Source organism: Haliotis rufescens, unplaced genomic scaffold (genome assembly GCF_023055435.1).
Source record: "Haliotis rufescens isolate VD_foot unplaced genomic scaffold, xgHalRufe1.0.p SCAF_14, whole genome shotgun sequence".
Taxonomy (NCBI): Eukaryota; Metazoa; Mollusca; class Gastropoda; order Lepetellida; family Haliotidae; genus Haliotis; species Haliotis rufescens.
The window spans coordinates 32,833,610-32,849,054 of NW_025963824.1; the positions used below are offsets into that span (position 1 = coordinate 32,833,610).

A 15,445-nucleotide genomic window follows, 5' to 3' on the forward strand; every position below is an offset into this window, starting at 1 on the left:
GCTATTATTGAAGAGACGAAAAACACTTCATACTCCACTGTACCAAATATTGGTTGGTTGGTTCGTTTGTTATTTTACGCCGCACTCGGCAATATTCCAGCTATATGACGGCCTCTTACGACAAGCATAGTCGCATTTTACGGCAAGCATGGGTTGCTGAAGACCTATTGTACCCCGGATCTTCACAGGCCTTGAGATACAATTGACCCTGCTCATTCTACCAAGATTTCAAAGAGCGTCAAACGACTCTTTCTCAGAAATCTTTTGAACAATGTTTGGACTTTCAAGGCCTCCATAAAGCTTTCGAAAAGTTTCATGGTAGACATGTGGAAGACATTTCCAAATTTGATGAACATTTGACTTGCATGTGTTTGTGACCGGTGGGGCAGGTTGCGGCCACTTGGTATCGTCAACACATTACGGGTCACGTCAGAACGACCTTTCGCGAATTTTGACCGACCAAGGAAATGACATATTTTGACGTATTCTCGATTAAAAAAATTAAAACGGATAAGAAGAACATTCTGGAATGGCTTATAGATGGCCGAGATTGTATGGACATAATAAAACACAAACGTATCTGTCGTTCGGAATACCCCGTGTTAAATATTTCGTGGTTGCATAATTAGAAAACACATTCCGACAGTCACCTTCATGAAGCGACGCTCTGATTGGTTGGTTGAAAGGTCGTTCTGACGTGACCCTGAATGGGATGTTCTCAGATCTTTGTTTAGCGATAGCGAGAACCAAGATCTGATTTTAATGAGATTGGGTTTGACGGCACCCCAATAACATGTTTTTACTGCCTTATATGATGACCTTGTATTTAATCATGTTCCAGTATCAGGACAGTATCCAAAATCATGATGTCTGCATAAGATTGGAAAATATCAGACCCCAATCATTTCAGGCGAATATGCCTTTTAAATGTACAAAAAAAAAGAAAAAAAAAGAACCTATAGCTTGGGCAGAGTTTGAAGGCTAAATGTAGGAGGAGAAAACTCGCAATTGAAGGGGTTACAGTACCACCGATAATGTCTTTATTTTGCAGGCTGTTATTCAAAAGTTTTATCCAAGATGTATGTATGCAATTTTTGTATAATTTTCCAAAGCCTTTGACTTAGTACAGCACTTTCTACTGTATTTTGTATATTTTTTAAATAGTATATCAGGTAAAGTATATAATGTTTTGAAGGCAATGTATTCACAGCTACGTTCTTGTGTAAATACAATTGCAAGTTATAGTTTAAGTGATTTCTTTGACTGCAGTGTTGCAACAAGACACGGTTGTATGGTAAGCCCTGCAATATTTATTTGGTTTTTAAATGACTTTATTGAAATGATCAAACCGTCTGACTGCAGAGGTACTAGTACACATGTTGGTAATCTTCCAGAAAAAAATTCACCACCATAATATTTGCTGATGACACAGTAAATGCTGCAGACAGCGTGTATAGATCACAGCAACAAATCGATGTCTACACTTATTACAACAAGCTAAGAAAGACACTTTTGACATTTGAGTTTTTTTTAGCTAAATAAGCTCAATGTACACACATCAATGTTCTTGTTCGTGTATTGAAAGGGTACTATTATATTTTTTGTAAACAAATCTTAGGCATTTCTTGTAATATAATAAATGATGCTGTGCTCGGTGAATAAGGAAGGTACCCGTTATGTCTGTTGTATGTTATGAAATGTATATCCTACCGGATAAATGTACAAGCTATAGGTACCCCAACATGTATTCTAATATGTTGCGTTCATTTGATAATGCCAGAAGGCAGACATGGGTCGGTATTGTTAGAAATATTTTGTTTGAACATTGGTATGGATTGTTTTGGTTAAATCAGGGTGTTGGAACCCCGCAAATATTTTTAGTGTCTTTTTTTCCTCAACGATTGAATGAAGTATCAAAATTGGCTTTGTAATCTATATGGGAAAGTAAAAATAAGTTTTTATGAAAAGTGTAAATATGTGCAACACCCAGAACAGTATCGAGTAATAATAAGAGTCGGTTATTTAAGAAATACTTCAGTAAAAACCGTTGTGGAAGTTATGATATACGTATTGAGTATGGTAGATGAGAAATATTTTGTACGAAGAAAGATTAGGTTTATATTGTGAACATATTTGTTTGAAGAAAGTTATCGAAGATGAAGAACATTTTCTGCTGATCTGTTTTTTTGTATGAGAATTGAAGGAATCAGTATTTTAGCCTTGTGAAAGGACATTTTAAAGTTAAAAATATCATGAAAATTTGAGACAACCAACATGCATGGAAACTAGATGCATACATATTTGATTGTTTCAATGTGAGAAAACAATGGATTGAAAATACAATGATATGAATATATACCATTTGTTGATGATATATCTTGATAGTAATGTATTGAATGTACAGAGACAGACCTTTCATCAATACAGTAAACTACGGTTATCTTTTTGTCCCGGCCATTTGTTGTATATATGCTGTATATATGCTTATAACGAACTACGGTTATAACGAACTAAAACAAGTGGTCCCTTTGAGTTCGTTATAACCGTAGTTTACTGTATATTATTTGTAAATTGTTTGTGAATTACGAGCCTTATGGTCTACATGTCTGAAAAAAGCCCTAAAACAACATGCAACATGAAGCTAAACATGTGAAGTTTTGCCAAACATAGTTTGATTCCGTCATGCGCTCAGTAAATGAGTTCCTCCAAAACATTGATTTTAAATAACGTATATGTTACAATGTCGATAGATATTTAGTTTTGTAAGATTTTGCGCGTTTTAATGATCAATGAATGTTGGAACATTTAATTTCAGCAAGACGCCCTCAGTCTCCTAAGTATACCAACACATTAGGATTTTAAAGTTACAGGTCATATTCTTCTTCTTATTTGGTGTTTAACGCCGCACTCAGCAATATTCCAGCTATATGACGGCGGTCTGTAAATAATCGAGTCTGGACCAGACAATCCAGTGATTGATATCATGAGCATTCATCCACCCAATTGGGATCGATGACATGTATCAACCAGACAGCGAGCCTGACCACCCGATCCCGTTAGTCGCCTCTTACGACAAGCATAGTCACCTTTTACGACAAACATGGGTTGCTGAAGACCTATTTCACTATTTTGTTTGTTGTTTAACGCCGCACTCAGCAATATTCCAGCTATATGACGGCGGTCTGTAAATAATCGAGTCTGGACCAGACAATAATGGCTTTATTACACAAGTAATACATTTAGGCAATTTTGGTTATACTTTGTTACAATGTAATGGTTCTCACGTCATATCCGCAGACTTCACACGATACTCCGTATACTCAGTTAAAATCTGATAGCAATTCAATGCAGTACGTCGATGAAGTCTGTGTTAACAAATACTCAGCGTGCACAGGGTACTTCATTGGTCTGTGCTTAAGTTGATACCATTGCCATAATTACGTCACTGACGTGGTTGCTGCACACAAACGAGCGAATGCTGGCAATATCATACAGTTATGTTACCGAATCATTGATAGAAACATTTAGGAGCGTATGAAACATAGGATAAATCTAAACCTTGCGATACACGATGTATATGTTCAAGCTATTAACTCTCAATTTGCAATGGATGAACAAATGTTGGCATTTCAAATACTGATCGACAAATAACTTTTGTTGAACTGTGGGACATGGTTGATGTTTTCGCCGAAGTACAAAAGTCTACAGATCAAAACCAGATGTCACTGGCTGTGCTTGGGATACAAACAAAGGCTGCTTTTTACAACAGTTACTAAAGAAAGGCAAGATAAGCATCATCATCTGTGGGTAGAACATCTGTTGCAAGTGAAGGCAGCCTCTCTCCCTCCAATGTCATGAGAGTGAACCCTCTGAAAACATAGAGACAAGACATACATCATTGATGGCTTACCCTTTTCGCAACACCTGGGGCGCGTTGCAAGCCACGAATCGCTTAGAGAAAGCAAATTAATCGCTCATCCCGGGGTCTGCAACAGTTGGAAGCGCTTGCGCACTCTTCCAAAATGGCGGCGCAACTACCGCTTGATTGCCTTGACGTTATGAAGAACGTAATAGAAGAGGCTCGATGACGAGCTGAGGAAATTTATGACTACTTTGAAAATGTGGAGCAGACTAAGGATGATGGGGTATCAGCTGCCTTTGCTCATTTCCTCGTTGATCCAGTCAAGAATTTCTTCTTCCGCTGTCAAAGTCAGCCGCCATTTTGGTTTGACAACGAAGCGACCTCAGCCAGCGATTGTTTCGCTTGCAAGCGGCTGAAAGTTAGCGCACTGTTGTGAGGCGAATCGCTATACATCGCTTACAAGCGATTGGTGCTTTGCAACGCACCCCTGGTGTCATCACTGATTTTCAGTGGTAAATTCATATAATTCTCACAGCTATTTGGACCTTTACGCCAAATTTTAATCTGTTTTGACGGATAATCCTGACTGGTTATTATCTTGCATTGGCAATCTATTTTCAACTTCCCCTAGATGTTGAGCAATATACCAGCAGCTCCATCCTTTTGGGGTCTACAGTTCAATTGGTTACGCAGATGTGACTCTTGGATCGGTTTTGCTCTTGTTGCTGTTAAACTTTTCTGGCAGTGTCACATATAGGTTTGTTAATTAGTGTTAGATAGAGGTATTATTGTACGGTTGAATTAGTATACTAGTATTAAGCGGATGGAATCGCACTCTGGGTGGCGTTATGTTCGCTTTTATTAGTATCATGTAGGATTGCGTATAAAGAGGATATAATTTTAAGCCATGTATTGTATATTTTAAAATATATGTATATGCATATCTGTTAATCAACAGCCATTTAACAAAAATGAAGAGTACAAATATAGTTTTCTCCAGTAAAACGTGAATCAGAGTAAAGTGCATTAAAAAGATGGATGGTCGGATGGATGGACGGACGTATGGTTGTTCGGCTGGAGGGATGGACGGACGGTCGGATGGACGGACGGATGGTTGTGTGAATGGATGGGTTGATGGTCGGATTGACGGACGGACGGCTGGTTGTTCGGATTGATGGATGGACGGACGGATGGTTGTTCAGATGGATGGGTGGTCGAATGGACGGACGGGTGGTTGTCGGAATGGATGGATGGATGGTTGATGGTCGGATGGATGGACGGATGGTTGTTCGGATGGATGGATGGTCGGATGAGTGGACAGGTGGTTGTTCGGATGGATGGTTGGTGGTCGGATGGATGGACGGACGGCTGGTTCGGATTGATGGATGGACGGACGGGTGGTTGTTCAGATGGACGGGTGGTCGAATGGACGGACGGATGGTTGGAATGGATGGATTGATGGTTGATGGTCGGATTGATGGACGGATGGTTGTTCGGATGGATGGATGGATGGATGGTCGGATGAGTGGACGGGTGGTCGAATGGACGGACGGATGGTTGTTGGAATGGATGGATGGATGATTGATGGTCGGATGAGTGGACGGATGGTTGTTCGGGTGGATGGACGGATGCATGGATGAGTATCTCCGGGATGTGTACAGCGTAGAATGAACACAGCAGTGACATCCATATAACACAGGCCCCTTCTGCCCCGTGGGGAAAACATCACCACTTCAAAACCCATACCCGCTAACAGGAGACTGAGCGACACACCCTAAAAGAGGGGCGTGGAGCTACTCATAAACAATGTCCTTACAGTACAGCAATGTTTTGCTGCCTCAAAAAGTCTGTTACAACACGTGTCATATATGGGCGGGCATTATCCCGCTTCAACGTGACGTGATGTCCCTGCATTTGCACAAAGGGTAGAACATTATGATGCTATCCCATACCATTACACTTCCACCCCAAACTGACAACGTTGAGTTATGCAAAGGTGGGTAAAACGTTCTCCTGGGCGCACGCATATAGAACCATGCACGACCATCAGAGCTATCCAAATGAAACCATCTGTGAACAGTATACTGTACCAGTCTTTTGATCCTCATATGCTGTCTACATCTAACTAGGCGTGCCTGGCGGTGACATAGAAGCAAAATTGGGCGTATCGCTGTACTTCGGGGCCGGATGTTGTGCTCCCTCAACTGGCTATGTACGGTTCTGCCACTAATTGGTCTCAACCGAGAAATTGTCAGAGCCGTGAATGTGGCTGTTTGTTATTGATTCTGTAAATTCATCAACCGAATATGGTTGTCTTGTTGACGTGTCGTCACACGTGGATGTCCGGCCTGTGAAAGGCCAAGAGTATTGCCCTGCTGTAGTTAACGTCTCCAAAGAGATTAAATTACGTTTCGATGACATTTTATGCCATTCCAGTTTGGAGCATAAGTTAAGTAATATTTACAGTTAAACAAAGGGGTTTAATGAGTACATGATAACTAAACAGTCATTGTGTGTTGTACACAATCACAGGGGGCACGGGTGGCCCAGTCGTCTAAGGCCCCGCGAATCGCTGTGCAGAGTTGCGTCCCTTGGGCACGCCAGAAACCTATGATTGTGGGTTCGAATCCCGGTCCGCCCCGATTATGTTTCTATGTTTGTCAGCACCATACCCGTGATCGTGGATTTAACCGAAGTGGTAAAAGTCTGATACCTGCATCACTTCGGGCTTTCCTCCCATATTTAGCTGTCACGCCGTGATATAACTGGAATAATATTAATGTTAAAAGCGGCGTTAAACCCAACTCACTCACTCACTCACAATAACAAACTGCATGTATGAGTATTATGCTCCAAAAAAACACACAAACATACAAATTGTGTGCTGTGCATGAAAAAGCATGTGCAAATTGTGAATCCCGGACTTAAAGTCGAGGAAATGTATTCATAAATATGTATTGAAAGTATTATTTATTTTTAGAATAAACACATTTTATTGAACTTTATATAAAGCACCGTTACTTTTTCCGCTAGTATATAAGTAAATACATTATATTCACTATTTGTTAGTGTTTTAGTATTTGTATTAGTAAAAGGCGACTATGCTTGTCGTTAGAGGCGACTAACGGGATCGGGGAGTCGGACTTGGTTGATGCATGTCATTTTATACCAATTGCGTGGATCAATGATCATGATGTCAATCAGTGGATTGTCTGGTCCAGACTCGATTATTTACAGACCGCCGTCATATAGCTGGAATATTGCTGAGTGCGGCGTTAAACAAAAAAACAAAAACAACAACAAAAAACAAACAAAACAAAGTAGAAATATACCAGCATTATTGTTAGTAGTAGGATATTAGTAATTGTAGAAGTAACATGTAAATAGATGTTAAGCTAGTTTAGTTCGTTAGTTCAGTTAGTTGTATTATTTATTTCGGAATAAGCATAATTCTTTGGGTTTAAACGTATCTTCAGTGAGGGAATGAATTTACAAAAACGTAACATATGTGTGAGGCTTCAATTTGTGACAAGGAGCACACGTACCTCTCAGCATATTCGTTGAGATAAAGAATTTGGTTGTGAATGGTGAGAGAGAAGGTTTCTTTGTCAATCTTCTGAATAGCATGTTGGTCACCCAGTGGATCTTGCTTCTGGCTTATAATAGTGTCTTGGTCGAGCCAATAGAGTCGTTTTTCTGCACATGAATACATATTTATGTTTGAACAGTGGATCAATATGAAATGGTTCTAGTATTAACCGTTTAATCCATGAAGGTTGGGGAATAAGAAAAAGCAGCTGAGTTATCCTTGGGTTCATCAAATACTTTTTGGATTTATCATAATACCAGATCAGCTTTGTATCATTAACGTTTTTCCGCATGACCCTTAACGATGTCATATACCGTAATAATTAGGGCATATAAAATTATTTGCCTCCCACAAGCTCTGACAATATTAACGAAACGTATTGTAATTGTAAGAAAAGAAAATAAGACACCTATATAATCCTTGGTTGAAGCGGAATGAAAGTTCATCTTCATTAAACTATTCAATTTCTTCCATTTAAAACATGATGATATACACAGAGAGACTTAGACCAGTAAGCAACCCAGCATCCAACCTACCGGCTTCATTGTAAAAAATGTCTCCAGGTTGTCTATTATGTATTTTCTTGAGACCTTTGCCATCGTAATCAATCACAAACATCCCTTGCAGATCTGCAAAATATAGTAATCTGAAAAACAAAATATAAACTGTCAATGCAAGAGAATAACAAGCAAAGATTCTATACCAAAACCAATTAAAATTTGGCGTAAAATTTAAAATAGCTGTGAAAATAATGTGAATGTACCAGTAAAAATCAGAAGTGACACCCGGTGTTCACAAAAAACGTAAGCATGACCTACTCGCCGGTAGCACCCGCCAATCACACTATTTGTATAAAAAAGGACCCGTGAAGATTCCGGGGTAAAAAAGGTCTTCAGCAACCAATGCTTGCCGTAAAAGGCGACTATGCTTGTCGTAAAAGACGACTAACGGGATCGGGTGGTCAGGCTCGCTGACTTGGTTGATGCATGTTATCAATCCCAATTGCGTGGATTGATGCTCATGATTCAATCACTAGATTGTCTGGTCCAGACTCGATTATTTACAGACCGCCGTCATATAGCTGGAATATTGCTGAGTGCGGCGTTAAACAACCAACCAACCAACAACCAACCAATTGTATAACAAAGTATGTCTTTATTGCCTGACGTACTTAACCTAGGTTGACAGTCGGCAGGTAGTTACATGTAGTTGCTAATCCCTCTCAAACATACCCTGCTGAACTGGCGAGCTGTTCAAGCAACCTTTACACTGACAAAACTAATGTTATTGACTATGTTATTTGTTATGATATCAGCTGCCAGAAAAAAATATTTTAACTTGTTACGTTTTCATATTGATCACGATTTACTTGTAAACTTAATGCTATTAGCACATGGTCATCACTGTATTTCAGAGCTACTGAAAATGTCTACAGTCGAGGTCATGGACTGAGTTTGGGAATAGTCTGAGACGTTATGTAATTTATTTCAAATTAAGCAGCTTTAACATAAATCTCTTCTTAAGCAACACTGGTAGAAAATGAGAACGTTATCTTTCATGCTAACCTTAATTGGTGGTGTGATAGAAAATGGACAATGTTTGACATAAGCATAACTCACTTGGGAAGGAAAGTCAGAATTCATTTAAAAAAATATAATTTGACAAGAATAGATCAAGACTTGTTTAAACCTTTTTATCCCCCGCCACGAAGTGGAAGGGGGATACAGGAATGGGTGCCGTCCGTCCGTCCGTCACATTTCGTTTCCGGAGCAGATCTTCTTCACCAAACTTGGCACATTGATAGGTCTAGTGGTGAACTGGTGCCTTTTGATAGTTTGGGATTTAAAAAAAAAATGTTTTTCGAGTTTCCATGGCAACAACTTTGATTTAGACTGAAAATGGCGGTAGTCCTCTTTTCCGGAGCAGATCTTGAAAACCGTACCATATTTCTTCACCAAACTTGGCACATAATGTCATCTCACAGTATTGAATACATTTCCTTTCTTGTTGGTAAGTTCTGCATTGCTTGAGAGTATGTTCCTTTAAAAGTGTCATGGACACAGTTGTTGCATTCACTGACTAACTTCATGCAGAAACACTCATTACGAAGACAACAGTGTAACTGATCTCAAACCTACTCAACTGTATAAACACTGTAGATTCTCGTCAACCATACTCTGTACTTCACTTGCTAGATAAGGGTGTTAGCACCCACACCGAAACCATCGCTCCTAATTGTAATAAAGAAGTTGTTCGTCCGTATGTCTCGTCTTTACTCATTACAAATTCAGTTACATATACTATCATAAACTGCAGATGGCAAAACGACACCAGTAACAACATTTTTTAGTGCTGCAATTAGGCATTTTACAAAAAGGCCCAGTGAACATAGTTCACAGGAGCTAATGCATTGCACACACCCGACATGTCATATTGGCGGGGATGTGAGTATTTCATGCTTATTTATAATGTTCTAAATAATATATATAAAATATATATATATATATATATATATATATATATATATATATATATAAAATAAAGAGACAATTTTGGTTCTGGTGCTTCCAGTTGTAATGTAAACATTTTGCTATCGGCTCATCTATCACAACTGAATCAGAGACTAAAATCTACATGGGGAATTATTGTCACCTGCAATCATCATACGTAGCCTTCAAGAAGATGTAATAAACGTGACTAGTGTGTGTCATTCTTACAGAAAGATATCATAGGTGTGGCAACCATGCATTAATTATGCTGCCGAATACAGCCCCACTGGTGTCTGTGTCCCGAGGAGGGTGTATTCGGCAGTATTCGTTACAATTTTCGTTAGATTAAAATCAAAATGCAGGAAAGAGGGTTAGGTCGACCCTGGCTGGTTAGGCCCATCATCAGCTTAGGGCCCTTGCCGCCTCTACATGCAGCCCGGACAGCGAATGGGACCTCTCCCAGGAAGCGCTGCCTAGTCAAACCATCCATGAACTTTTCAGAGATGACTCCCCAACACTGCAGCCTTCTGCATTACCCAGATTGTCAGAAGGGCTGTTTTTCTGGTAACAAACCAGGGTTCGTTAGGCACCGAGAACAATGGGGAGTCGGACAACTTGGTACTTGGGATGCAAGCGTGACATTTCGAAAGCGAGGTCAGCATATTTGCCATGTTTTTTCCGAATCACAAAAGTGTCAAAAGGGACAGAAAATATAAATGATTTCCTAAAATTTGTCAAAAATGACAAGATCACGTGTGTTAGCATGGATACGTCCGAGGCTGTACACGGGCCTATTCTGAAGAATGTTGTATTTATTACGCCCTCTACATATTCTGGGTCGAACCATGGTTGGACCTCTGTGTCAAAACCACACAAGCATGGCGGAGACGGTAATAATCGCCATCATGTTGCTTAAGATACTGTGTTTGTTCCAAAGCTGGGCATCCATTGACAATGCCTTGGACAGTCTCATTAAATTCATTTCATAATATGCATTTCATATATACTTTTGATGCAAAATCACACATTGACTGTTTCGATTGGGAAGTGACTTGTCTTGAGCAGGAAACAGAAATCCTTCTGTGTCACTTTTCAGGCAAGCTGACTTCACCCAAGCGAAGGACTCTGTAGGGTTGCTGATCTTCGTCGTTCAGAAAGCCTCTGGGCATCTGAGTCTGGGCCTATTTTGTATGTCACTTCGCTTGGTAGACACTCATTTTTGTCCAGCAGTACAGAACCATCAAGAGAATCATCACTGACATTGGGAATATGCAGCAGCAGCATTAGCCATCGTATTACTAACAATTCCAACATGGCTGGGTAACCAACAAAAGACAATGTCAGATTGGCTAGTAGCAAGGTTATGTAGTCCTATGATGTCAAGTAAAAGTACTCATTTAATTAATTTAAAGAAATAGAATTATGAAATAAATTTTGAAATATATGTTTTGTTATAATTAAATGATATTTTAGTCTTGGTAGAAAGAAATTTGTTAACTGAGATTGTTAGTGGCTTTACCCTTGATGGGGGATGAAGTAGTGTAAAATGATTGTACCCAAGAGAGGGGATGTTAGACCACGTCATTCAGAGTAATCTTTGCCACCACATTTTTAATCGTAGAATATAACTTTGGATAAATTTGTCCATAATCGCCAACAGCTGAAGGCATGATGTAAATCCGGCTGGGGTCCATGCAGGTAGGAAAGTTCTGTAAGTCCCCATGGACCCCAGCATGGTGATCTACCTTCAGGGGCTGCAGATCTATAGCCCTTTTGTATATTATACTGTTACATATAGTGTTTATGGTTGTATGCTAGTTTTAAATATTAATCTATGATATTCTAGTTTTTTTACTGTACATCGATGACAGGATTCTATTTCGTCTAAATATATGTACTAATAATGTATAACTTTTCGTCACGATATGGCTGAATTATTGCCTGTGTGACGTAAAGCATTAACTCACTGATCCATACTCCTCTGAACCTATTAAATTAAATGCTTCCAAACTTTCTGAGACTTGTCACCGTACCTTACACATCAAACCTGGTTACCTGTTTTTGGATAGTTGCGGACATATTGGATTTTTGTTAATAAATTATATCTGGTAACGGTCTTCACAGGAAGAAATTATGGTGCCACATGGACCTTATTTTATGTTTGTGACTGCATTTTAAATATAACACTGCTTTGCGTTCTATATGATTTTAGTAAATACCCAGATTTGAGTACACATACTGAAGGAAGCGCCTCATACATATATACACACACGATAAATCCCCGTTCACTAGCTTTCCAAAGACCTAAGAGCAATACCCAGTCTTTTCGCAAATGTCTTCAGCATTGTGTATTCTACCCTTAAAGATTAGAATTGGTCTTCAAGCAACCCATGCTTGCCTTAAGAGGCGACTAACAGGATCGCTAATTTGGTTGATGCATTTCGTCTTTCGTTTCCAAATTGCCAATTGCGAAGATGCCGTACTTTTCACTACACTGTATTTGAGGTTTCGAACATGGTCGAGGTCGGAAATGGGTTTAGAATACTCCGAAACACCTCGCCACACGCCAATGTTGTATTGTCGATGTGCCGCAAGCGTGCCTTACTTTTGACGGCGTTGGTACATAAAACCATTTGAGGATTCGAACATGGGCGATGTCGGAAATGGGTTTGAAACCCCCAAGGACAATCCGATACACGCCAATTTCGCATCGGAGATATGGGCCTGGGATACCTGTCTTTTGCAGCGTTTGAGTCTTCAACAAGTACGGCAGTAAACTCTATTCATTCATTCCAGTCACTTAAGCTAGTGATATTGAAACTGTCGTTTTTTGTGTCGTCTACGGCCACACCATTGTGACCGCTTCCCGTCCGATCAGTTGCCCGATGTTTGTGTGCATATCTGGAAAGTTCCACAAAAATAGCAAGGACGTGCGTGCGTTTGTGCGTACGTTTGTGCGTGTGTGTTACTAGGAGCCAGCCATTTTCTTCTTGCCATCATACATTTCTGGAACGTTTCTTATTGATGTCGACACATTCCTCAAAATGGCCCTGGTTTGACAAAAATCAGTCGATGTTGTTGGAATGGTATTTTTAGGCAATTGAACATTTCATGTAAACAGGAATAAGGCGTAGATTATAAACTGATATATTTGATGTATTATACTGAAATACCGGAATTTGAGATGTTAATGCGGTATAAAATCCAATGACGTAGCGCAGACGCATAAACTTTGGGTAGGATCTCTCAGGGTGTTTACACATTCACATGGTTGAACGCGTATAAGTATAAGTATCTTTCCGACAGTGGCATGTAAAAAGGCAAATGGGTGATTCTAAATAACATAAAGTGGTTGAGTATTTCTTACCTGTTTCTTTCATCAATTTCCAACTGCCAAATGAAACTGTGGTGGTGTAGAGATTGTGTTTTCCCTCCTTTCATAGTTGAGCGAGAAAGTTCCTGGCGTGTAGCCGAAATCAGTATGCGTCCGGGAAGGTCGAACTTAAAGCACTCGACTCTTATTCCTGTCAATGTATGCATATGCTGTGACAATCAATCAAGCATCAATGATCATGTTGAAAACTTAGTTGTTGGTCTCTTGACTGTGAAATATTCAGAATCATTTATTGTTTTATTCCGTCAAAGATCACAGGTCTGAAGGACATAACATTGTCAATATAAATTTGATAAAGGTCATCATGACATATCACATGGAATTAAATGCATGGAAATTAAAACATTTGAAATATGTGCCACCATAAAAAGCAGCAGAAAATCCTGAACTTGCCCTAACAAACATTTTTACGACTAAGAAACATCAGTTCTATTAATGCCACACAGTGAAAACAGACTGACAATGGAGACACAGTTATGATTAGCAACTGCCCAACAACAAATACAATCTTAAAACAAACAATACACATATGTGAACAGAATTTGGATTGTACATAATCTTTGTAAAATACATCGGCCTACTCCCAGCGGACAGTCTTCTGTACAACATGTGCATCAACACCCTTATCAACGGCAACATGGTGCAGAGATTTTGAATTCAATCCTTGCAAATTAGAGCGACTGACCTCCGTGTCTGAAGTCCAAATCAGTATTCGATAATCAAGTATCAATGATAACGTTCAAAGTTTGTATGAATATAATTACTTAATGGTCTCTTGACTGGGAAATATTCAGAATCAGTTATTGTTTCATTCCGTCAAAAATCATAGGCCTATTGGACATAACAATATTAATATATCTTCCATATTTGATACACTTACATCATGAGTGAACAGTCATGAGATAACAAATTAATGAATTGAATTACGTTTATTGAAATTTCAAATACAAACTTGTGCCACCATAAAGAGCAGCAGAAAATCCTAAACTTGCCCCAACAAACATTTTTGACGATTAAGTAACATCAGTGCCAGAACTGCAATTCGACAAAAAAAATTGCTTGTAATTGGCAGTGAAAACAAGACTGACACTGGAGAATCAGCTGGTTTAAGCAACTGTCCTACAAAACTTTCAATCTTCAAATAAGCAAAACACATATTTTGACAGAGTTTTGGATTGTAGATAATGTTTGTAAAATAGATCTTATGTAAACAAGTGCATCAACACCTTGTACCAGGTTGGCCTGAAGGATTTTGCAGTGTAGCGAAACTGTGACAATCCTGTATCTCGAACACCATCCTCCATAACTCGAGCGATATGCTGATGCTATCCACAAAAAGCAACCCATTCTGAAGACAATGGTTAAAGTCCCACTTTCATTGTTGACGAAAACTTTGTAACTTCGAAATTAAGAAACCCATTTTAATGACTTGAGCTTTCCAAAGATTGGTCTAACTGAGATAGCAATACCTGGATGGTTCTGGTCCTGTCATAGGCATTGTTCCATCTTACACAAAGACATGTTCTTTGGTCTTTGGGTGAGGACCCGTGAAGATCCGGAGTAGAATAGGCCTTCAGCAACCCATGCATGCCGTAAAAGGCGACTAGGCTTGTCGTAGGAGGTGACTAACGGGATCGGGTGGTCAGGCTCGCTGACTTGGTTGATGCATGCCATCGATCCCAATTGCTTGGATCGATGCTCATGATATCAATCACTGGATTGTCTGGGCCAGACTCGATTATTTACAGACCATCGTCATATAGATCTAGCTGGAATATTGCTGAGTGCGGCGTTAAACAACCAACCAACCAACTTTGGGTGAGAGAGGTGTAGAGAAACATCCAGCTATGGCAGTATAGCAATGTTATGTTTCCTCAAAAAGTCTGACACTACGCGTGTGACGTGTGAGCAGGCATTATCATGCTGCAACGTCCCTGTCCCTTGCACATGGAGTTTAACTTGTTTTGGAACGATGCTGTCCCGGTAAGTTACACCATTCAAATTGCTGTTAAGAATGGTGAGTTGTGTCCTCCCATGAGTTGGGATGCCACTCACTCCCATTACACCTCCACCCCCAACCATGACTCATCTGTGAAAAGTATACTGTCCCG

General features: G+C 39.6%; 1 protein-coding gene across 1 annotated transcript; it reads right to left on the reverse strand.

Annotated features, from left to right (window-relative positions):
- Positions 1-3,231: 3,231 nt before the first annotated feature.
- LOC125379271 lies at positions 3,232-13,457 on the reverse strand. The gene is made up of 4 exons (XM_048395539.1): positions 13,308-13,457; positions 7,988-8,097; positions 7,408-7,558; positions 3,232-3,869 (listed from the first exon to the last, which is right to left on the reverse strand). Exons 1-4 carry the CDS (start codon positions 13,379-13,381, stop codon positions 3,773-3,775), a joined length of 432 nt encoding a protein of 143 aa, XP_048251496.1. The 5' UTR covers positions 13,382-13,457; the 3' UTR covers positions 3,232-3,772.
- Positions 13,458-15,445: the final 1,988 nt, after the last annotated feature.

What these genes read in the sequence shown, in the direction of transcription:
- LOC125379271 (XM_048395539.1), bottom strand. Translation starts at nt 13,381, where the DNA reads ATGAAAGGAGGGAAAACACAATCTCTACACCACCACAGTTTCATTTGG. An exon ending in GAAATTGATGAAAGAAACAG is followed by an intron (nt 8,098 to 13,307) that starts GTAAGAAATACT and finishes TTTGTTTTTCAG; the next exon opens with ATTACTATATTTTGCAGATC. An exon ending in CATTTTTTACAATGAAGCCG is followed by an intron (nt 7,559 to 7,987) that starts GTAGGTTGGATG and finishes ATTCATGTGCAG; the next exon opens with AAAAACGACTCTATTGGCTC.